The 22,047-nt window shown below is 37.6% G+C and overlaps 3 protein-coding genes, 1 long non-coding RNA gene, 2 other non-coding genes and 1 pseudogene across 8 annotated transcripts; 2 read left to right on the forward strand and 5 right to left on the reverse strand.

Annotated features, from left to right (window-relative positions):
• Positions 1–162: 162 nt before the first annotated feature.
• On the reverse strand, positions 163–578 carry LOC147923317 (uncharacterized). Its single transcript, XR_015587428.1, has 2 exons — positions 439–578; positions 163–352 (listed from the first exon to the last, which is right to left on the reverse strand). It is a non-coding gene; the product is annotated as an uncharacterized LOC147923317 (long non-coding RNA).
• A 1,952-nt stretch (positions 579–2,530) lies between these two features.
• Positions 2,531–5,171, forward strand: LOC104755323 (serine--tRNA ligase, chloroplastic/mitochondrial-like; annotated as a pseudogene). The gene is made up of 8 exons (XR_015587617.1): positions 2,531–2,901; positions 3,142–3,383; positions 3,483–3,569; positions 3,863–4,055; positions 4,141–4,307; positions 4,418–4,528; positions 4,560–4,653; positions 4,750–5,171. The product of XR_015587617.1 is annotated as a serine--tRNA ligase, chloroplastic/mitochondrial-like (transcript).
• A 258-nt stretch (positions 5,172–5,429) lies between these two features.
• On the reverse strand, positions 5,430–5,581 carry LOC147923318 (U4 spliceosomal RNA). The gene has a single exon (XR_015588033.1). It is a non-coding gene; the product is annotated as a U4 spliceosomal RNA (small nuclear RNA).
• Positions 5,582–5,772: 191 nt separating this feature from the next.
• On the reverse strand, positions 5,773–5,934 carry LOC147923319 (U1 spliceosomal RNA). The gene has a single exon (XR_015587852.1). It is a non-coding gene; the product is annotated as a U1 spliceosomal RNA (small nuclear RNA).
• An 864-nt stretch (positions 5,935–6,798) lies between these two features.
• On the reverse strand, positions 6,799–13,750 carry LOC104759163 (ATP-dependent DNA helicase Q-like 4A). Its single transcript, XM_087495239.1, has 25 exons — positions 13,610–13,750; positions 13,068–13,151; positions 12,761–12,966; positions 12,534–12,694; positions 12,140–12,313; positions 11,917–12,047; positions 11,311–11,647; positions 11,103–11,234; positions 10,873–10,959; positions 10,630–10,757; positions 10,266–10,386; positions 10,020–10,171; positions 9,818–9,953; positions 9,606–9,729; positions 9,467–9,537; positions 9,286–9,354; positions 9,040–9,162; positions 8,801–8,959; positions 8,634–8,714; positions 8,233–8,394; positions 8,018–8,073; positions 7,761–7,887; positions 7,571–7,665; positions 7,389–7,466; positions 6,799–7,290 (listed from the first exon to the last, which is right to left on the reverse strand). Exons 2-25 carry the CDS (start codon positions 13,070–13,072, stop codon positions 6,942–6,944), a joined length of 3,264 nt encoding a protein of 1,087 aa, XP_087351365.1. The 5' UTR covers positions 13,073–13,151; positions 13,610–13,750; the 3' UTR covers positions 6,799–6,941.
• A 196-nt stretch (positions 13,751–13,946) lies between these two features.
• LOC104755324 (serine/threonine-protein kinase SRK2A) lies at positions 13,947–16,646 on the reverse strand. The gene is made up of 9 exons (XM_010477680.3): positions 16,012–16,646; positions 15,773–15,847; positions 15,580–15,681; positions 15,412–15,465; positions 15,227–15,319; positions 15,013–15,105; positions 14,760–14,864; positions 14,573–14,671; positions 13,947–14,483 (listed from the first exon to the last, which is right to left on the reverse strand). Exons 1-9 carry the CDS (start codon positions 16,129–16,131, stop codon positions 14,133–14,135), a joined length of 1,092 nt encoding a protein of 363 aa, XP_010475982.1. The 5' UTR covers positions 16,132–16,646; the 3' UTR covers positions 13,947–14,132.
• A 229-nt stretch (positions 16,647–16,875) lies between these two features.
• LOC104755325 (transmembrane 9 superfamily member 1) lies at positions 16,876–22,012 on the forward strand. Of its 2 annotated transcripts, XM_010477681.3 has the most exons (12): positions 17,253–17,463; positions 18,507–18,699; positions 18,790–18,894; positions 19,262–19,279; positions 19,365–19,462; positions 19,546–19,698; positions 19,874–20,008; positions 20,122–20,288; positions 20,381–20,475; positions 20,560–20,933; positions 21,220–21,493; positions 21,591–22,012. In XM_010477681.3, exons 1-12 carry the CDS (start codon positions 17,380–17,382, stop codon positions 21,656–21,658), a joined length of 1,764 nt encoding a protein of 587 aa, XP_010475983.1. In that variant the 5' UTR covers positions 17,253–17,379; the 3' UTR covers positions 21,659–22,012. The 2 variants fall into 2 exon arrangements, with proteins under 2 accessions (XP_087353241.1, XP_010475983.1); XM_087497115.1 differs by lacking the exon at positions 19,262–19,279 and having other exon boundaries at positions 16,876–17,463; positions 18,790–18,913.
• Positions 22,013–22,047: the final 35 nt, after the last annotated feature.

Below are 22,047 nucleotides of genomic sequence, written 5' to 3' on the forward strand. Positions count from 1 at the left end.
AACCATGAACACAATGCTTTAGATCCTATCTTTGGTTAACACAATTCTTTACAATTTGCGACACAATTCTTTATTAGCACCATTAAAACCATTTCTTCAGATGAGCCAAACTAACTTCAGATCCAGTGTAAAGAATGAGCCAAACTAACTTCAGATCCAGTATTAGCACCACTTCAAATGGTTTTATTAGCCAAACTAACTTTAGATCCTATCCTTGGTTAACACAATTCTTTACAATTTGCGACAACAAATGCTTTATAAAGAAAACACGCTCTGAAAAAACAGTAGTTCCTCAAATGCTTCAGACCCTCTTCATCTTAGAGACGGTTGGATCGAGCTTGGGGGAACATGCCTAATAAGGATTGCAAAGAAAAAAAAATGAGTAACTAAGATCGAGACTGAGTATATATATATATATGAATGAAGAGAGATGGTTACTTGGGTTCTTTCTGATTGCTTTGGAAGAGGAGGACGAAGCCAGATGATCATGATCTCTCTCCTTAGAGCTCTGAAAAACAAATTTTGAGAGTCCACTTGTCAGATAATGAGAAGAAGTTTTATTAAATATTAAATAATCAATTTATTCAATCATGAGAAGAAGTTTTTAAAGAATCTGCTTTCTCCTCCTCTTCCAAATCTACCGATCCTCTTCAGATATGAATATATATTACATAAATATTCTTTTAAATAAGTATCTAACTTGTACACATATTGTAAATTTTTTTTTTCTCAATTATGGATTTATAGTTTTCTTAGTTCTTTCAATAGTTTTTCAACTGTCAAACAAATGCAAGAAAACTAACCTATTATTTATTATATTATTTAGATACATTATGAAAATAAATATTATCAAGATGATTTATCGAAAACTAAAAACGCTATTATTGATGAAGTCATATATAAAAATTATATGGAAAATGATTCAATTATACCAATATAAACTAGGATCAACCCTGTGATGTACCACATGCAATTTATTTTCCTTAAAATTATCAAATTTAGTTAATTTAGTGAAGTTTTAATAATTATTTTGTACTTTTGGAAGAACTATAAATATTACAGTGCTATCTACACATTCTTATATTTGTAAAACTTTCAAATTCTTTTGTGTTGTTCGATAAGACTAACTATATATTTACATAAGCTCGGTTTGATGGGACTAGCTATATATATATATATGGTATATATAGTAGATGGTATACATAAACTCATAATTGTAGATAGGAGATGCTATATATATATATAATTGTCAGAGTAACTCTTCAGTTAGATCAAACCCCAAATTCCCAATGTATATATGGTGATTAAAAAAAAACAAAGACCATCAAAGAAGTCGGCATCTGATTAATAGTTTATGCAATCTACTGAACATTAATGCACATATTACTTCAAACAAGGTAACAAAATATTACAGCAAATATTCTTTACAAGTTACAACTACAATTTCAGTGGTCACAACTTCACCAAGGTAATACTCTTCCCTCCGGTCGTATCTCTGACCCATCTTCGTCTTCGAAATCAAGATCAAGCTTCTCCATAACCATGCCTACTCGATCTCCATCTGCACATTCACCATGAAGAACCTCATTGCTTTTGCTTCTCACTGTTTTCTTGCAGGACTGACTTAGGCTCACTTCAAAATCATCATCCTCGGCTACATTTGGACTAATGTTCTCGTCTCTTCTCCTCTTCCCTGAATCGGGACTGTCGTTGCTGATTATGGAGTCTTTCTTATTGGTTCCGTAGTACTCGTTTACCGTTGATTCTATTGTTTCCAACAGCCGATCACCGTACTTGCTTACTTTGGCCCTGAAACAGAGTTTAAAGACATCATCAAACACTTTTAGGTTTTTCTTCATTGGTTTGGTGATTAAGAGTAGACGTTTTAAGAGAAAAGCACAACTTACTTCCCAAGGCCATTGATTTCAAGAAGTTCCTCTTTGGTTCAAGAATTACAAGAATAACTGAATAAGAAGAAGTCCCTTGGTGTTCTTCTTCTCTAAGGACGGTAAATGGTTTGTTCTACTTGTAGCTGCAAATGTTTGGCTAACTTGTGAAGACCATCGGAAGTCACCAATCATGTAGTCAGTGTTTCTTTATAAAGTGACAAAAGAAGTAGCAGGCAAAATGCAGTTTTACAAACTAAAACACCATTGAAATAATTCAAGAACTTTTCACTACGTTAATCTATTGACCATATCATCTCACAAGAAGACTACCGCCTTTGCAAACTCGATCCGGAAAATGCTAAAAAAAGAAAAACCATGGGAAAAGAACAAACATGCATTGTGTCATGCCCCCTTGGGCTCTTTCTTCTTCCTTACCAAAAAAAATTCGACAACATAAAAACTTTAGCTTAGACCAAGAAACGTCGCCGTTTCGTTTTCATAGAGGAAACATCATCACAACGCAAAGAGAAACACGTGGAAAGTCAAACTTGACACGTCATCTCTCTTACTAATCACAGATCAGAACGGCAACGTTTAAATAGCAATCCGTATAAACTAAAAAATCAAGTCATCGTCGTCGTCTCTTCTTTGTCAGCAGAGAGAAAGCTCTCCGGCGATGAGTTTACACAAATTGAGACTCGCCGCGGCGGTCCCTGTAACCGTTTCCACATTCTCTTCTCGCCTCTTCCTCAAGCCATTTCCCAATACCTTAACCCTAGGTTTGTTTTCCCGCCATCTTCAACCCCGTAAGCCTCTCTTAGTCAGAGCCTTCTCCGCTTCCGCCGCCGTACAAGATATCCCGGACACTCAGCCTCAGTGGAAGGCGTCGATTGATTTCAAATGGATAAGGGATAATAAGGAAGCATTTGAAATCAACATCAAGAACAGGAATTCTAATGCTAATTTGGATGCTGTGCTTGAGCTTTACAAGAACATGGTCAATCTCCAAAAGGTTATATCTAATCTTCTACTCTGCTCAATTCGAATTTGGGATTCTTAGTAATAGAAACATGTAAAGTCAGATACTTTGAGGAAGAACTTATTTGTTAGTTTCTGGATAGGATAATCATAGGAGTGTTGGTGACAACGACTAGTTTTAGTCTCTGGCTAGATTTGAGAGATTTTTTAATTGAATTCTTTTCTTCTTTTCTTCATCGTCTCGGTTCAGCTAATCAACGATTGCAGATAGCAGGAAGTTGAGAGTCTTGGTGAGGAAAGAAACAACGTTGCAAAGAAGATGAAAGGGAAGCTGGAGCCGTCTAAACGTGAGAGACTCGTAGCAGAAGGTAAATGAGGAAAGTCTTGTAACTCTTGAAGAAGACCTCGTGAAGCTTAACGATGAGCTGCAATATGTAGCACAGTCTATACCGAATATTACTCACCCTGATGCTCCTGTTGGAGGAGAGGATTCATCAGCAATTAGAAAGGAGGTAGTTAGTTTGGTCATACTCCCTGACCTGTTTCATTGACTATGGTTTTTTTTTTTTTTTGCTGTGAAAGGTCTTTCTAAAAACATTCGTAATTTTCTTTGTAGGTTGGTTCGTGAGTTTCATTTTCCAATCAAGGATCATCTTCAGCTTGGGAAGGATCTTGATCTCATTGATTGAGACTCTGCTGCAGAGATATTACACACTTTCTCTTATCCATAGATACCAAAGCACACTTCATAGGTTGTTGGATCACCGTTGCCATGTGATTAGCTACTGAACTAAGATGTAATCAATAGCCAACTATTCTCCATTACAACATATGGACCGAGTATTTTGTGTTCAAATTAGTAGAGTTCAGTTAAGTTGGTGAATGATTATCTCCTTCTATTACGCATTAGATTGATGACCAAATTTTTTTGGTTTTCTGGTAAATTTAACCAAGGAGATGAGCTGAAGTAACTTCCTTGTTATTTACACTCTTGCAGGTTAGTGGTTCAAAGTTTTTCTATTTGAAGAATGAAGCAGTTGTATTGGAGATTATCACAAGTCATGAAGAAGGGATTGGAGATTATCACAAGTCATGAAGAAGGGTTATACTCCCCTAACAACCCCTGAAATTGTGAGATCTTCTATTGTTGAGAAATGCGGTTTCCAACCTCGTGGAGATAATACTTAGGTCACTTGTTTGTTTACTCTGTTTGATAAGTAAACCTTTTTCTTTGTTGTTTTTCTGCCAATGATGTTTCTATTCTTCTGGATAGGTTTATTCTATAGATGGAACTGACCAATGTCTCATTGGTACCGCTGAAATCCCCTTAGGAGGAATCCACATGGACTCTATTCTTCTTAAATCAGCATTACCTTTAAAATATATAGCATTCTCTCATTGCTTCCGTACTGAAGCGGGTGCAGCTGGCGCCGCCACCAAGTAAGTTAGAATAAAGTGTTTGTTCTATGAAGAGCATGTGCATGTTCTTTGTTTTTCTATATACATATAGGTCTATACTTAAAACACTCGTACTTTCTCAATTCTTGCAGAGGTCTTTACCGCGTTCATCAGTTCAGCAAAGCAGAGATGTTCGTCATATGCCGACCTGAAGATAGTGAATTCTTCCACCACGAACCCGATCTTTTCTCACCACAGTTTTTGTCTTCGAGAAATCTAACTTTATCTTTGCAGAACACTGGATATGGCCACAGCGGATTTAGGCGCTCCTGCTTACCGTAAGTTTGATATCGAAGCATGGATGCCTGGTTTTGGACGGTTTGGCGAGGTAATTAAACAAACTCTTAATTATTTGTGTGGGACCACTAGATCCAAATCTTAGTATCGCCTCTGAGCTTGCTTGCTATTCTAACTTATGAAATAGATATCAAGCGCATCGAACTGCACGGATTACCAAAGCCGGAGACTGGGAATACGATATCGCCCATCTGAATCACTTCAGACGGGTCCTAAGAAAGGCAAAGCGAACCCTCCAGCTACTAAGTTTGTGCACACTCTAAACGCAACGGCGTGTGCGGTCCCGAAGATGATGGTGTGTTTGCTGGAAAATTACCAGCAAGAAGATGGATCCGTGGTGATCCCAGAGCCTCTTAGGCCTTTCATGGGAGATATCGATCTCATCAAACCGAAGCTCAAGTAGTTTTGATGAGTAGCTCTTTGCAGTTCTTACCGTTACTCCTCTTGTACCTGAGGTTTGTTCATTATACAGTTCACAGGCACCGAGTTTTGTTGTGTTATTCATTTTATGTAACTCAAAACACACCATTTATATCATTACTTAACCCATCTTATTTGCTTCAATAGTACTTAAGGGAAAATATACACTTGACAATTTTTAGTTTTTAAATTCAAATGCCTGTGTTTTTTTGTTGACGAATTCGAAAAACAATCAGTATTTGCCATGTGAACAGGTGATTGAGGTGAAAGTTTGTTTAACCGTTTAAAGTTTATTGAACCGTTTTACTTGTTTATTGATTGACAAATACTATCATCAATTCATCATAGATACCTTTGATGAAAAAAGTTGGAACTAGAAAATTGTAGGGCTTTACCCCGAAGGGAGCCCTTCCAGAAATTCTCGAGGGACCAAGACAAGCTTGGAACCCAGGAGGGGGTTTGGAAATAGTTTTCAACCAGCAATAGACGCGCCTCAGTTAAGACTTCAGTGGCTGCGTCATTGCCCCAAGCGCAAAGATGCTTTTCAACTTACGAAAGCCTCTTTCTTTTATACTCGAACGAACCCATCAACTTGAAACCTCTTTCCGATGTGGGACACCGTACCTAGAGCAAAATAAACATAAGCTCTCGTAACATTAATATTACGCCGACATATTATTAAGTTAGTTTATTATCGTTTAGAATATATGAAGATTAAGACTTATAATGGTAGGGGCTGCGCGGACGCAAACCCCCCTGCCACAAATAATGACGTAGGCTCTTCCTCATGGGAAGACCTTAAGCTAAGCACCCCTCCTTAATGTGCAATGGAGGTCACTAGCCTAGGCCACTCGTCTTCTTGATCACGAGTTGACCCCGTCCAGGTAAGTAATTTGCTCGTTCCAGGTACACCTCTATTTATACATCTGAAATCCCAGTCATTGTTTCTTGTTCAACCGATGTGGGATATTATTACTCACACAGCGTTCCATCACGTATGGTCAAAACACATAGACCCTTGTTCGACTATCCACTCTTCTAACTCTTCCAGATATTCTAATTTTAGAAAACATAACTGAGGAAATCCACATTTTGAGCACACCATTCTCTTCCCAACGAAAGCACCAAATGTTAATATCACCGACTTCAAATGAAGCAGCTTTTCTAGAATCAGGAATGGATCCTCCTCCATGCAGCAACACCATAGATATATGTGTGAAAGGTGGGGATGGAATTGATATTGCTCAGGAAACCTTGATATATGCACCGCCAACTCTAACTCTTTTAGATGAATGCAATCCAGAACAATTTCTCCCCCATGATAAGCCACACGAGTTTCTGGCTTATCGTATAAATGGAGCACTCAATTGACGGAGAGATGAGGATAGCGTCTCAGAAGTACAACCGTCACTGATAAATAACCTGAGCTCCCTGAGCTTATTCATGTGGAGGTCCATCACACTACTGTACTTTGTTGAAAAATTCATTAAAGACTCCAAGTTCACTAATCACTAGATCACTCAATTCCAACATTGTTTTATCATGCATTGACATAGGGAACTGAAGGTACCTCATCTCTAGCATCTCTTTCAGAACATTTGGCACATGAACCATCATCCCATTGAAGCCTAAGTTTAAATAGAGTAGAAGATTTAGATTTCGCAAAGAAGGTAGATGAGATACCCAAGCCCTGCGTAAGCTCAAGAATCCCAAATTCCCAATGTATATATGGTGATTAAAAAAAACACAAAGACCATCAAAGAAGTCGGCATCTGATAAATAGTTTATGCAATCTACTGAACATTAATGCACATATTACTTCAAACAAGGTAACAACATATTACAGCAAAAATTCTTTACAAGTTACAACTTACAACTACAATTTCAGTGGTCACAACTTCACCAAGGTAATACTCTTCCCTCCGGTCGTATCTCTGACCCATCTTCGTCTTCGAAATCAAAATCAAGCTTCTCCATAACCATGCCTACTCGATCTCCATCTGCACATTCACCATGAAGAACCTCATTGCTTTTGCTTCTCACTGTTTTCTTGCAGGACTGACTTGGGCTTACTTCGAAATCATCATCCTCAGCTACATTTGGACTAATGTTCTCGTCTCTTCTCCTCTTCCCTGAATCGGGACTGTCGTTGCTGATTATGGAGTCTTTCTTATTGGTTCCGTAGTACTCGTTTACCGTTAATTCTATTGTTTCCAACAGCCGATCACCGTACTTGCTTACTTTGGCCCTGAAACAGAGTTTAAAGACATCATCAAACACTTTTAGGTTTTTCTTCATCGGTTTGGTGATTACGAGTAGATGTTTTAAGAGAAAAGCACAACTTACTTCCCAAGGCCATTGATTTCAAGAAGTTCCTCTTTGGTTCTCGGAATTCGTCTGCTTATCTGCTGTAGTGTTGAATTGCTGCCACCACAAACAGAGAGATTTTGTGAGGTATGAATCAAACTGACCGTGATCAAGTATGTACAGAACTTGGGAAACGAGAAGTGGAACGGTTTTCGACTTACATGAATATATGATATGCCATGACACCATCAGGGGCTTCTTTGACAAGAGCTGTACGAAGCTTCCTCAAGGCTGTGTACATGTTGGCGGAGAGATTCTAGAGAAAAAGATCAACGAACCAACCTCAGCGATTCAGAGTGGTAGATTAATGTCACTAGGAAAAAAAAAGAGTCTGAACTCAAAGAGCTATACCAAATCTTTTGGAGGGGCATCTTCTGTGGAAAGTGGAAGAGTACTTTGCTTCTCTGATGTTAGCGGACCTTTTGCAGGGGTTGCCCCGGGTTTACTTGGCTTTAGTACTTTTACAGAAGACGGGAATCTGCAACAGATTATGATAGTTTTAGCTAAAGTACGTTTTACAAGCCGTTAACGCAAACACAGTTAATTGCAATGATTTGCTTAAACCTAGTTCCTGTGAACCTTAATGAAAGATATACGCAAAGTCATACCTCATCATTACAGTCTGACTTCCAGAAAATAGTACGGAAGCCTTTGCGTTATTCACCTAGATACAAATAGGTAAATAGAGGTTAGGTGTGTAACCACTTGAAAAATGAAATGTTAAATGCTCACACAGAGACAATCAGGGTTCCAGTCAGCTACTATCATCTTCAATCATCAATGAGAGAGAGAAACGAAGTGAAATTTATTCACAACTAAATACCTTGAGCAACGATGACACAGATCCATACATATCACTTTTCCGAACATCTTCCACAAGAATGTCCTCAGTTACGAGATAGTGCAAGATACGAGACACTTCAAGTTTTGATAATTGTTTTCCAGCTCCATGCAGCTGCAAAGTCTCATGTCTGTGTTTCTTGACCTAGATGCAAAGAAGACAGTTACTTTTCCAAGAAAACAAGGCCACACTGGTTGTATTGCTGGGCAAGCCAATGCTTTCATTAACAATTAAGTCTTTAACAAGTATAAAAAAAGAGACCATGGTTTATGAGGCGAAACAGGTTATAATATTTAACATAATCTGGAAGAGACACAGAATATATGCGTAGAAATCTCTCCTAAACCTTGAAGGAATTAAGGATTATTATTATTAGTCCATACCATTTGGTTTAAGGAACCTCTGTAGACTTCAAGAATATGAGCTGAAGAAAACCTTTCTCCTGTTTGCTTCACCAGTTCAACCTGTGCAAAACAAGTGATATACACGTGGCCAATAATAACACATCTAACAAGTGATATACATCGTAAGCTTTTAGTGATTTCTATACCAGTTGCTTTGTGATCAAGGTGACATCTTTGTCTATCAAACTCTGAGTACTGCAACAGTTATCACACGTCTTTTTGCAGTTTGTGGAATCGAATTTTTCACCGAAATGCACTAGTTGTAGGAATCGCCGGCAGTCCACCTCATTTTCGCAGTAACTAACCTGAAGCAATAAAATGTGGAGAAACATCTTAGCTAGTATACCCTCAAAAGCAAAAAGTAGGAATCTTCACATTAAAGTACCATGCGGAGAAGATTTTCGGTATTTGTTTCAAGTATCCTCCCTGAACTTGCTACACGATTATACCCAGTTGCCATGGGGCTTTGGTCCACTCCTCCTTGGCTAATCATATGTTTAACTCGTATCTGAAATAATATTGTGTATATGCATAAACATGACCAAGAGCAGAAAGATGAAAGAAGAAATTCATCGTTCCAGACTAACAAAGAGGACTAGAAAATACAATATGATAGTTTATATGCACTTACATAGTCGCCATAACCATAATACAAAACACAAGATGACCTCTGACCATCTCTGCCAGCACGACCGCATTCCTTGGATTTGAAAAAAATGTAGCTTATGTGAGTCGCAAGTAGAAATACCAGTATCTAGCTTTATGTTGAATCAGTTAAATGAGATTTCCATTATTGATTGTATAATAAATACCTGATGATAGCCTTCTATAGACTTCGGGAGTGAGTGATGAATAACAAAGCGGACATCAGGCTTGTTGATTCCTGAAATATGCAATGTTAATGGGCAGCAACATTCAATGATTTAAAACAACATTAGCAAAAACCAGTACCCATTCCAAATGCCACAGTAGCACATATTATATTGATTTCGTCCTTGCTCCATTGTGTCTGTACAACGGCACGTTGCTCAGGCTCCATACTGCCATGGTAGAATGCTGCTTTGTGACCAAACTCCTGAAAAATAGTATTCAATTTTACGTTTAAACACAATATTTGTGATATGCACAGGACTTGATAAAGCTTCAATATACAAATGACCAACCTGCAACTTTTCAGAGACTTTTTCGCAGTCCATTCTTGAAAGACAGTATATAATTCCACACTCATCAAAATGGTTTTCCCTAATAAATTTGTCAATATCTTCCACACACTTCTTTGTCTTGGGAACAACAGAATACCTGCAAACTTCTTGGTAAGCAGCATTCTGAAATACATTTATAGGGGTCTAGGCAGTTTTACCTTACCATAGATTTGGGCGATTAAAACTTTGCCGGAACACAACACAGTTAACAAGGCCAAGGGCTTGTACAACATCTTCTTTCACACTGGCTGTTGCTGTAGCTGTTAAAGCTAACACAGGAATGCCGGGAAACTTCTGCTTCAGAATACCAAGACTCTGCATATTCCACAATACTTTTGGTAGGTAAAAAAGGAAAGTCATGTTTGTCGAAAAGTAAGAGAGCCTTGTTTGAAGCTTCTGAAGGCCTAACCTGGTAGTCTGGCCGAAAGTCATGGCCCCACTGGCTCACACAATGAGCTTCATCAATAACAAAACGAGAAAGCAAACCACGAGAATTTAAGTTTTCTAGATGCCTCAAGAGAGAATCGCTTCTGCAGCCAAGAAAGAGATACATGTTAGGTACGTGTTATCAATAATATATCTCAGTGTGGTGACCCTTGCATTAATTGTCCACATCTATGCTAATAACTACTCTAGAATCATAAGAAACCTTATGTAATACTGCATGATGCATAGGTCCTAATATATTCTACCCGAGGCAATTAAAAGAAGAATACAAAGCAATAAAAACAAAACAGAAAGAGAATTTCTATATATAAAAAATAACAACTCACTTTGCCACTTTTTCAGGTGTGACATATAGTAATTTGTACTTAGAATGCTCGTTTTTCAGCTCCTGAAAGATCTCCAGTTGTTCAGCCCATTCCATGCCGGCACTTAGGGAAGCAGCGGGTATATTGGCCTGTGACCATGATTCAGAAATCAAAGTGTGAAAAGGATATAATTCTCTAGGATAACAATTTATCAATGAAACAGAAGATATAAATAGAATCTCTGGTGGTTTCTGAAGTGTTCACCTGCAGTAGGTTCATTATCTGGTCTTGAATAAGTGACACAAGTGGAGAAATGACTAATGTAATTCCTGGACAGATCAGAGCGGGGAGCTGCCAAAATAAGATGTTAGTAAACAGTTTGGAGAACACAACTTGAAACTTTTATCTCTTTTCTGTAGGATGGATACAACTATCTCAGTTAAAAACAAGAAGTAGATTGAAAAATCATAGTGACATTAAAATATAATGGTGACCTGATATGTCAAACTCTTCCCTCCTCCAGTTGGCATCAAAACAAAAACATCAGAGCCACTCATTGTTGCATTGATGATTTCTCTCTGGTTTGGTCGAAATGAGTGATTTCCAAATACTTTTTTGTTATTAATCTGAACATTGCAAGGAAACTCATGAGTACAAGGCACGTAAATGAACCAAAAATAAGAGAGAAAGTCAGCTTATCACCTCCAATTTTCTTGTCCAGGGAAAATCATGACTGCTCCATCTTTTGTCGCTTGAACCTTCGGTGTAGGTCACGTCAATAATCTTCGGAACATATTGTTCCCTCTCTACAGAAAATGAAGAATCTCTTGGCATATTCCAGCTATCACTGACATATCTTCCTTGGTCACTTGGAAGTGGTCGAAAATCAGTTTGTGGATGATCCATTTTATAACTTGTTGATTTAGGTGTTTCATACTGGAAAGTACGAGTAGCTGTAGATGACAAAAACTGAGATTTTTTACTATCTTTATCCCGGATATGGTTCTCAAGCTGCTGAATTTGCTTCTTCAGCTGTAACCTAGCAACAACACAAGTTGAGACTCATTAGAAACTGAACAAGTCAAGACATACTCACACTTGTGATACAATTAAATACTCAAACTCAAGAAACAGATGCGCTGCCTATTATCTCTTTAAGCCTACTCTATTCTCCCTGTACTATTTCTGCTATATTTTGCTAGAACATACTACAGCCTCCGAAAGGAAACTAAATTGTTACTACTCTTATAGAAAAAGGAAAATTAAACAGCCACGAAAAATGGGAACAAAATTGATTGGGCTATAAACCTCTCTTGACGAAGCTGTTGAACACGCTCAGGACTCAGGTCAGTAGCATCGTCAAGAAGTTCATTTGATATGGCAAGCAACACGTCCTTCATTTGTTCCACATGGGTTGAAGCTTCTGGACAAAGCCCTAACTGAGTAGATCCCAACATCAAATAACATGAGAAAACCAATGGGTTTCAAAACCATTAAGGCAAAAAACAAGAAGAGAAAAGCAGATTCATACCTTCATTCCATGACTACAGTTGGAACATAATTCAGGAGGCAGACAAGAGTCTTCTTCAAATCTGGAAGCACTTCTATCCACAGGTGGAGTTCTCAACGAAAAGTTAGATACTGATGGCTGCGGAGTACCAGTAGAATGGTAGTGTTCCATCACAATTTGGTCGACATCAATATTCTGCACACAAAGTGTTAACATGCTTGAGTTGACGTATTTTCACCACAAACCACTATTCTACATAAGCATCTATGAAAGTCCCTATAATGGTTTTGACTTTTGATGTCACGGAATTATGCTACCACTTACAGATGCTTATACAAGATTGAGAAAAGTGGCTTGTTTACATGGGAGAACTACATAAAGAAAAACGATGTGCTACTTTCAGCAACAACATTACCTCAAGTATGTCATCAATATTGTCAAGAAATGCTTCTCCAGATTCCAACTGCTCAGATGGGAATGCAGAATTCCTGAATGATTTCTCCACACCATTTAAATGCGTGCATCTGGGTTCTGATTCATCGTTTACCCGTGGAAACTTTTCAGAAATTATTCCTGCTGTTTGATAGTTAAATCTATGAATTCAAACAGCAGATAGTACTGGGCCAAAGACAATTAAGAAACAATGACAGAAGACAGAAGGAGATGATTGTTGTCGAAAGCCATAATACCTTGCAGCCATATCTCTAGGCTTTTGACTGTCTAGAGCATAAAGGACATTGGAACTCAGAAACTTAGTCACGGACGATGGACTCTCGAGCGCCTTTGCATGTTCCGACCAATTCGTTTGAGGACCTCTAGGTTTCTGAACTTCAGGAAGATAACTCCTACTGCATTTTAACAGTAAGTAAGTAAGATCAAACAAAAAATAAGAAACTGCCCGAAAATTTTGGAATAAACCAGAGTGGACAAGGGAAAAGATCAATTTTACCTCATTTGACTCAGTGAATCAGAGGTTCAACATGCTAATGAGGTTCACGCAAATTGATCTTCCCTTGCCACCGCAATTAAGTAACTATATAAACACACATAAAAAAGAAATTGCGTTCAGATTAGTGGGTGCTGATGATAAATGCCAACAAGAACTAAAAAAACTTTACACATCATCACTGACTCTACACTCACACAGTTACCAAATCTAATGCGAATTACAGAAATCTGCCAAATTATCGATTGAGAATGCTACGTCAAACACAAAATCCAGTGATATAACGAATCTGCTGGTTAATTACACCCACCAAATTCAGCATTTGAAAAACGGTAAAAATACTCCCCAAAAAAAAAAATTGGAAATTGAAGTGAATCGATCAGTCATGACTCTTAAAGGATTAATCTTTACCCACGGAAAACGAAAACCCTAATCGAAACCTAAACAGAAAGATTCACAGGAGGAAGAAGAAACGTATAGGTGCGAGATAGAACGAAACGAAAACCCTAGAAATTGAATGCGAAACGAAAGCCAAAGAACAATACATTTGAGATTCAGTGGAGTCTTTTTTGCTCAATACACCAACGGCGAAACAACCTTAGAAGTCGGCGAGACGAAGTAGAGGATAAAATGGTGGCCACCACTCACGGCCGTAGAAGATTATGCGGTTTCCTAGTGGCGGGATAGTTTCCCCCTCTAATATTCACATTTTCCGACGCATAAAATAAAACAATTTATTTTGAATTTTGTAACATTTCAATTATCGGTTTAAATTTTTTCAACATTCCAGAATTGAAAATTATATATATTTCAATAAAATCTAATTACAAAATCTTTATTCGAGGTTATACAATGTTCACAGTAACATGTAGTAGCAAAGACTCATCATCAACCTCTGTTTGTTTTTCTTATACTGCAAATTTTACAAATCTCCAAAACCATAGTGAAAAAACCAAAACCCAAAGCAAATGTAAAAGGCAAACACGAGAAGAACAGAGAATTTTTAAGTTTCAACAAAACCAAGGAGAACTTTTTTTTTTATCTTACACAAACCAAAAAACCAAAATATCAACTTATTCTGACTTCTCCACTTGCATGTACTTGTTTTACAGTCTTGTCGTATTCATCTTCATCGTCTTCCTCTTCCTCTTCTTCCACTTCCTCCTCTTCTTCATCCTCCACGTCTTCTGCATCTTCCTCCTTTCCTTCTGCACCTCCCCAGCCAAAACCTCCAATGGATCGAGAAACCGGAGGTGGCGTTTTGGCGTCAGCCACTATCTTCATGATCTCTTCAACGGTCTGGAGGGAAAAGGTTGGGTTCTCTTTTCTGAAATATGTAGCTTGAGCTGTCTCTGTGAGTTCCCTAGGCAAGTTCTTCAGGAACCATGGGTGTTTCTTGATCTCAGCAATAGTAATCCTCTGCAAAAACGAGTAGGCTCAATTTGTCAATTAAGACCATACTCTTAAAACATTTTAGCTTGGGGTGAATTGGCGACAAACATATATACCTTGAGAGAATTGGCAACAAATATACGGGAAAGGAGATGTTTACAATCCTGTGAGATATGGACGTAGTCCGGGATCTTGTATTGAACAGCCATGATTTTCTGTATAACAAGATGGAACATTAATGAATAAGATGTAGCCTACTACACGCGAGATATGCAAAAACATGGCTCAAAAACAGAAACCTACTTGTATTGTTTTCCTGAAGTTTTTGGGGTCTTCTTGGTCTTCAAATGGGTATGCTCCAACCAGCATGACATAAAGAGTCACACCACAAGACCATACATCAGCCATCTGAGAGAAGAAATATAAAGTTTAATGACTTCCACGAGGATAACTATCCATATTCAAAAAGCAAAAAAGAAAAAGTAAAGAGCGTGACAGATTAATAGAAACGCATTGTTTGTGCAAGTTCTTTGCACTGTGTGTGATGCTTGATTACCTTGCCATCATATTCTCTCCGAGAAAGGACCTCAGGTGCGATATACGCTGGAGTTCCAACTGTTGATTTGGGCCTAGAGTGTAGCAAAGAGGACTACAAAAGAAGAATAACAAAACGTTTGAACAATGTTTTTCCCACAAAGGTGAAGAACAAAAGAGAATCTCACAAACAAGGTCAAAAACTTGGATGTTCTCTTTATAGTGCCAAGACAAACCTTGGAATAACCAAAATCACAGATTTTCAGACGTGGAGCAGGGCTTCCATCCAGGAGCGTATTCTCGAGCTTCAGATCTCTATGACATATTTGCTGAGAGACAAAATGGGAACAAGATTGATAAACAAAAACGATTTCAAACATTAAAGGAATAAGTAATCTGTTAATGTAATTCTCTGCCTTACCATAGCATGACAATAGCTAACACCTGATATAAGTTGCTGGAAGAAATATCTTGCCTGAATACGAGACAAGTAAACAAAATTTAGAAAGACCATACAGAACTCCGAAACATATCCTTAAATAGTATATTAGCAGACGACGCCAACAAACTCAAAAATGACAAATCTCACCTCATCCTCACTAAATCTTCCAGCAGTACATATACGCTCGAAGAGCTCACCACCAGCAGCATATTCCATAGCAATGGCAAGATGAGTTGGAGTCAACACCACCTGTAAAAACCCACCGAATCAGAGATGGAAAAGTTACTAAGATTATATCAACTTAAACATAACACCACCCAATGTGAATTCACTAACTAACCTCCTTAAAACGAATGATATTCGGATGACGAAGTGATCGGTGATTAATGATCTCTCTTGCCACGTTCTCATCAATCTGTCATCAAAAACACAACAACAAAGCCAATACTCACTCTACAAATATTCAGAGCCCAAAAAAAAATCCATATCAACAACTGTAAAATCCACCACCAAATTATGTATATATGGGTAATGAATTGAAAATTCAGCTCATATGTCACAGCAAAAAAAAAAAAGAACCTTAGGACCACGCTCGATGTACTTCATGGCAACAAGTTCCTTGGAGTTTTTAACCTTCATGAGCCTGGCCACACCAAACTTCCCAGCACCGATGTCTTTCACAAGCTCGTACTTGTCCATATTTCTCGCTATAGCCAAACCAAAAATCAGACAACCCTAAAATTCCAAATACACAAAAAAAAAAAAAAAAAAAAAAAAACAGACTCCAAAAAAATCTCGCTAAGAAAGAAAGCTCTCCAAGAAGTAGAAGAAGCCCTAGCCAGCTAAGAATTAAATTCACGTGAAAATCATAGAAAGAAAGAAACAAAGACAAGGAAAACAAAGACAGTATCCCAAAATCAAATGATGCGATTCCGAGATCTCGCGATTCGCTATGAAAGAAAGGAAAGATAGATGACGACGATTTGGAAAGTTTCAATTTTTCTCTTCTTTTTTTTTTTTTTTTTGAGATTTGGAGGAGATAGATAGATAGATTGAAGAGATTTCAAGGCAAAGCGAAGAATAATCGACCTTTTTTTCGTTTTCTTTGGAATTTATTTTTATTTTGGATAAATTTTAAGAGACCCAATTCTTTTTTTTTTATTCAGAGAATAATGATGAGTATATAAATTAATAAATTAATAAAGAATATCCACGGCTAAGCTTGAACTCTTCTCAGCATGATATGCTTTTTTTAATTTATTTATTTATTTTTAAATTAATTAGGGGATTGATATGAAACGATATTAGATTTTTTTTTTCTAAAATAAAATAAAAAGCGGGACCCACAAGTTTCCATGCTATCCATACATGTTTCCCATGCTCATTCGACTTGTCCTTGTTTCGTTCTCATAGACACACAGTGTTGTTACAATGTTAACAATCAATCAATTTCACGTTACTAAATTCTTCTATATGCTGTAAGAAGCAACAGCAACAACAACAACAAAATTTTCCCAGCAGCTTAATTATTTCTACCATAGTCATTTTACTACAAGATTTTGTAACTCAGTTCAAATACTACAAGTAAACCGTATATTTTGCTCGAAATTATACATTAGTCTGTGCACGTTGCCATTGTTCACATGTAACATATAAAAGCTGCTTGCGGAGAGGAATTGACCAACCGATGACCGTTCGTTTTTTATGTATGGGCTTTTAAGCTGGTTTACGTTTTTTTAATGTTTATAGGCCCAATTGATCCAGTAATAACAAAAAACAACAACAAAGAACACATAAGTTGTGTAAAAGCCTTATAATTATTATTATTTTTTCTATTACCCAAAAATCTCTTCAAAGTGAAAACACTGAGCTGAGGATCTCGCTCTCGATATCGGGTCTCTCGCTCCCCCTTCTTCCCTCAGATCTGATCGTCCGCCGGTTTTCACGATGCCGTCTTCCTCCGCCTCCGTCTTATTACTTCTTCTCGTTTCCCTTCTCGCTCCTACGTTCGCATCCGATTCAGATCACAAGGTATATATGACTCAGATCTCTAAGCCGTTTTTGTTTTAATGCAGCTCCACTCTTGAGTAATGTGTCCCTAGATCTTGTGATTTGCATGGTGCTTCCGATTGATTTAGTGGATCTGTTCGTTTTCGGATGGATAGGATCCTCGAGCTTCCATCCAGTTTCTTCTTCGTTGCAAAGTATTTGAGTTTTTTTTTTTCTTGAATTCCTTAATTATGTGATTTTAGGTTTTGCTATGGGATTGAGATTCTCGTTTTTTTATCCTTAAAACCCCCAGCTTATGAACGTGGTAGTTTGATTGATGTTCAAACAAGTGGATCAACACTGACTTATGTTATTGAGTGGCATCTAATTTATTGTTTCCCCTCGGTGATCTCCAAAGTGAATTTTGAGAGCAGTAGAAGTGAGATATACATTTGTACTGTATATAGATCTTATAGTTCTGACTTCCGAGATCTCAAATGTGTGAACAATTTTCCAATTTGATATTGAATGTGTCACACCTGCCTTCTTTTTTGTCTATGGTCAGTTTTAGCTCAAAATTAGTTCTTGCCTTTTGTGATATTGGATATCATGAGATCCAGGGCTTCAATGCTTTTGCTCCTTCTGTCGTCTTACTCTCACAAGAAGGGTCAAAGTTAACTTTATGTTCATCTAAATTTAATTCCAACTATTATTCTGCGTGAAAGATGATTGATAGAGGCGGATTATGCATTATTGCTAGCTCAATCTGTTAGCCTTATTAGAGGATTAGTCTAAAGGCCTTTATTTCTGTGGAACCAGAAGTATAGTGAACAAATTTTGATTGATGCAAATTTGGTGTCATATCCTGAGTCGTTTGTGTGAAGACTTTTACTCTTGATTCTTGAAATGATATTGCACTCAACCTTTTACCAATATCTATGTGTCAACTGTCTAGGTTTGATATTTAGTTCTGTTCTCTTTGATTGATTATTTGGTTCTTACACCCCCGTTCTAGTTGATCCCACAAGCTTGTACATTTATTTTCATTTCTGTCAACTCAATGCTTCTGGTTTTACCTTTTTCAGTATCAAGACGGTGAGCAGGTTACCCTGTGGGTGAACAAAGTTGGCCCATATAACAATCCACAAGAAACATACAACTATTACAGTCTTCCGTTTTGCCGTCCATCTGCAAACAATGTTCACAAATGGGGTGGTCTTGGTGAAGTTCTTGGTGGAAATGAGCTGATTGACAGTGAAATTGCGATAAAGTTCTTGAGTATGTTGTAATTCTTATACTAGCTTCTATTTCATACTAGTTATCTTACTTGTGCTCTAATTACAATACCATTTCTGTTTTTTTCCACAGAGAATGTTGACAGAAACGTCATCTGTCCGCTTGAACTCGATGAAGCTAAAGTCAAGCATTTTAAAGATGCCATTGAATCTAGCTACTGGTTTGAATTTTTTATGGGTATGTTTCACATTTCCTTGTACACATTGCCGCTGAAATAGCATGAAAAGAAGAAGTTTTATTATTTCCAGAGAAATGATGTAGCAGTTTCCTACTAAATAAAGTTTGGAAACAATTTGTATTTGCTGAGTTTGCTTTAGGTTCTTTTTCCATAATGCAAATTTAAAATTCACTGTATTTTTCTTCACTGCATAACCAATATCATTTATGGCTTTCGTAGTTGTAGGAGACTTAATTTAACATATGTTTACTATTTCTCACATTATAGAGCTGGAAAGGTATTTTCTTTGGATTGCTAACCTTATTTCTCGTTTTTCTCTGTGACATATCATTTGCGTGGACTTTCATCGGGTGGTTCTATCTCCAGATGATCTACCTTTGTGGGGTATGACCTTTGTATATTTACTTGAAACATCCAGTTTTCTTTTTCAGTTTTAGATAGTTTTAACACTGTATCATTGCTGTTGTAGGCTTTGTGGGTGAGCTGCATCCTGACAAAAACAGTGAAAACGGCAAGCATGTCCTCTACACACATAAGAACATCGTTGTCAAATACAACAAAGACCAGGTTGGATGTTGCTACGCCATTAAGCATTAGTATGAATATCATGTGTACTATATGCTGTGATCTTATTTATATATTTTTGATAGATCATTCATGTTAATCTCACTCAAGACAACCCAAGGCCATTGGAAGCAGGGAGAACAGTGGACCTGACGTATTCTGTGCAATGGATTCCAACGAATGTCACTTTTCCTCGCCGTTTTGACGTATATCTTGATTATCCGTTCTTTGAACACCAGGTAACTGTTAGCGTGCTCTGTATTAGTCCTTAATCCTTCTGTATTCTCTTTGAGAGTCCTGCTTGTTCAAGCCGTAATTGTGTTCTTACAAAATTTAGCAAATTTCTAAATTCCATCTCTTGAAGATTTATATTCTTGCTTAATAAGCCTTCTAAGAGTTTTTTCTTTCTTGCAGATCCACTGGTTCTCCATCTTTAACTCGTTCATGATGGTTATATTCCTCACTGGGTTGGTCTCAATGATATTGATGAGGACTCTCAGAAATGATTATGCAAAGTATGCTCGAGAAGATGATGATCTTGAGAGCTTGGTAATGTCTCCTCAACTTTTATTTTTCAATGGACAGTCTGTCCAACACCTCTTTCTTTGTTTCTAAGTGCAAGGCTGTATAACCACATCTAACATTAGTATTGTTGACAACAGGAACGGGATGTAAGTGAAGAATCTGGTTGGAAACTTGTGCACGGAGATGTCTTCAGGCCAGCAAGTAGTCTAGTTCTTCTCTCAGCTGTAGTCGGGACAGGTGCACAGTTGGCGTTACTGGTTCTTCTTGTCATATTAATGGCCATCGTGGGAACTCTCTACGTTGGGTATGTATTACACTTCATGTCACTTGCGACCAATCTTTTTTTATTTGCTTGTAAATTTGGATTTTGCTCACCTTGTATTCCAATTATTTCAGGAGAGGAGCTATCGTCACAACTTTCATAGTTTGCTATGCTCTGACTTCCTTTGTCTCTGGTTATGTGAGCGGTGGAATGTACTCAAGAAGCGGGGGTATGACTTACTCTACTTGGTGTACCACTCCAGTGTTACTTTCCTTACTAAATATTGAAGTAATTTAAATGCTGGTTTATTCAGGTAAACATTGGATCAAGTGCATGGTCCTCACGGCTTCTCTCTTCCCCTTTTTGTGCTTCGGAATTGGCTTTCTTCTTAACACAATTGCCATATTCTATGGATCTCTTGCGGCTATTCCTTTTGGGACAATGGTGGTTGTGTTTGTAATTTGGGGTTTCATTTCTTTCCCCTTAGCCCTCCTTGGGACAGTCGTTGGAAGAAATTGGAGTGGTGCTCCAAACAATCCCTGCCGTGTGAAGACCATTCCACGTCCAATCCCTGAGAAAAAATGGTACTTGACTCCATCGGTTGTCTCCCTGATGGGAGGTTTGCTACCCTTCGGAAGCATCTTCATTGAGATGTACTTTGTCTTCACATCCTTTTGGAATTACAAGGTAAAAGTAGTTGCTTTAGATAAGAACAAAGCTATGAGACTGCTAACTCTTGCCTATTCAAACGAGAGAGGTTTGATGAGACTCTCAACCAAACCCTTAAGATCTAGCCCCATCAGTAAATTTTGTCCTCACTACCTGCTCTCTAACCGATTCACAACTGCTACAACTAGGCTAGTCATAGTATACCTATAGCTAAAGTTTTAGGAGCTGAAGTAAATTTGATTGGCTATTTTCTTGATTGGCTATTTTCTGAAAGTATTTTGTTTTGTTTGTTCTGGTTCGACAGGTCTACTATGTGTATGGATTCATGCTGCTGGTTTTTGTGATTCTAGTCATAGTGACGGTGTGTGTGACAATCGTGGGAACATATTTCTTACTGAATGCAGAGAACTATCACTGGCAATGGACTTCCTTCTTCTCCGCTGCGTCGACGGCTGTCTATGTCTACTTATACTCTATCTATTACTACTACGTAAAGACCAAGATGTCTGGATTCTTCCAGACGAGTTTCTACTTTGGATACACCATGATGTTTTGTCTTGGCCTTGGAATCCTTTGCGGTGGGCTTACTCTCTCTCTATATATATATATTCTATATGCAAAACTAGCAAGTGGTGCTAATGATTTGACTAAACCTTGTTGTGAAAATTTTGTTAGGAGCTGTTGGATACTTGGGATCAAATCTGTTTGTAAGGAGGATCTACAGAAACATCAAGTGCGACTAGAAGAAGAGGTAAACGAAAAAAAATGGAGAAAACACATCCAATTAGAAGGAAGCTTCTTATGAGGTTATATATTATATTGAAGGAACATATATATATTCTTCAATGGGGGCTTTTTGTCTCTTCATCTTCTTCTTTTTTTCTTCTTTTTTTTATCTTCCCTTTTTGGTAAGTGAATTGTTCTCTTTAGATTAGAATTGAGTGGTGTACTATACTACTACTACCTGTAATCTTTTTCCCTATCCTTTTTTTTTTTTTGGTTCGTATTTACTTCAATTCACTTAGATCATTGAATATGGTGTCCTTGGATAGAATCCTTTATTTTTGTATGTATACATCTCAGAATTTACGTGGTCACGTAGGATAAATAATTTCACGGGAAAGAGGTGAAA

This window comes from Camelina sativa, chromosome 17 (genome assembly GCF_030686135.1).
Source record: "Camelina sativa cultivar CO46 ecotype springtype chromosome 17, ASM3068613v1".
Lineage (NCBI taxonomy): Eukaryota > Viridiplantae > Streptophyta > Magnoliopsida > Brassicales > Brassicaceae > Camelina > Camelina sativa.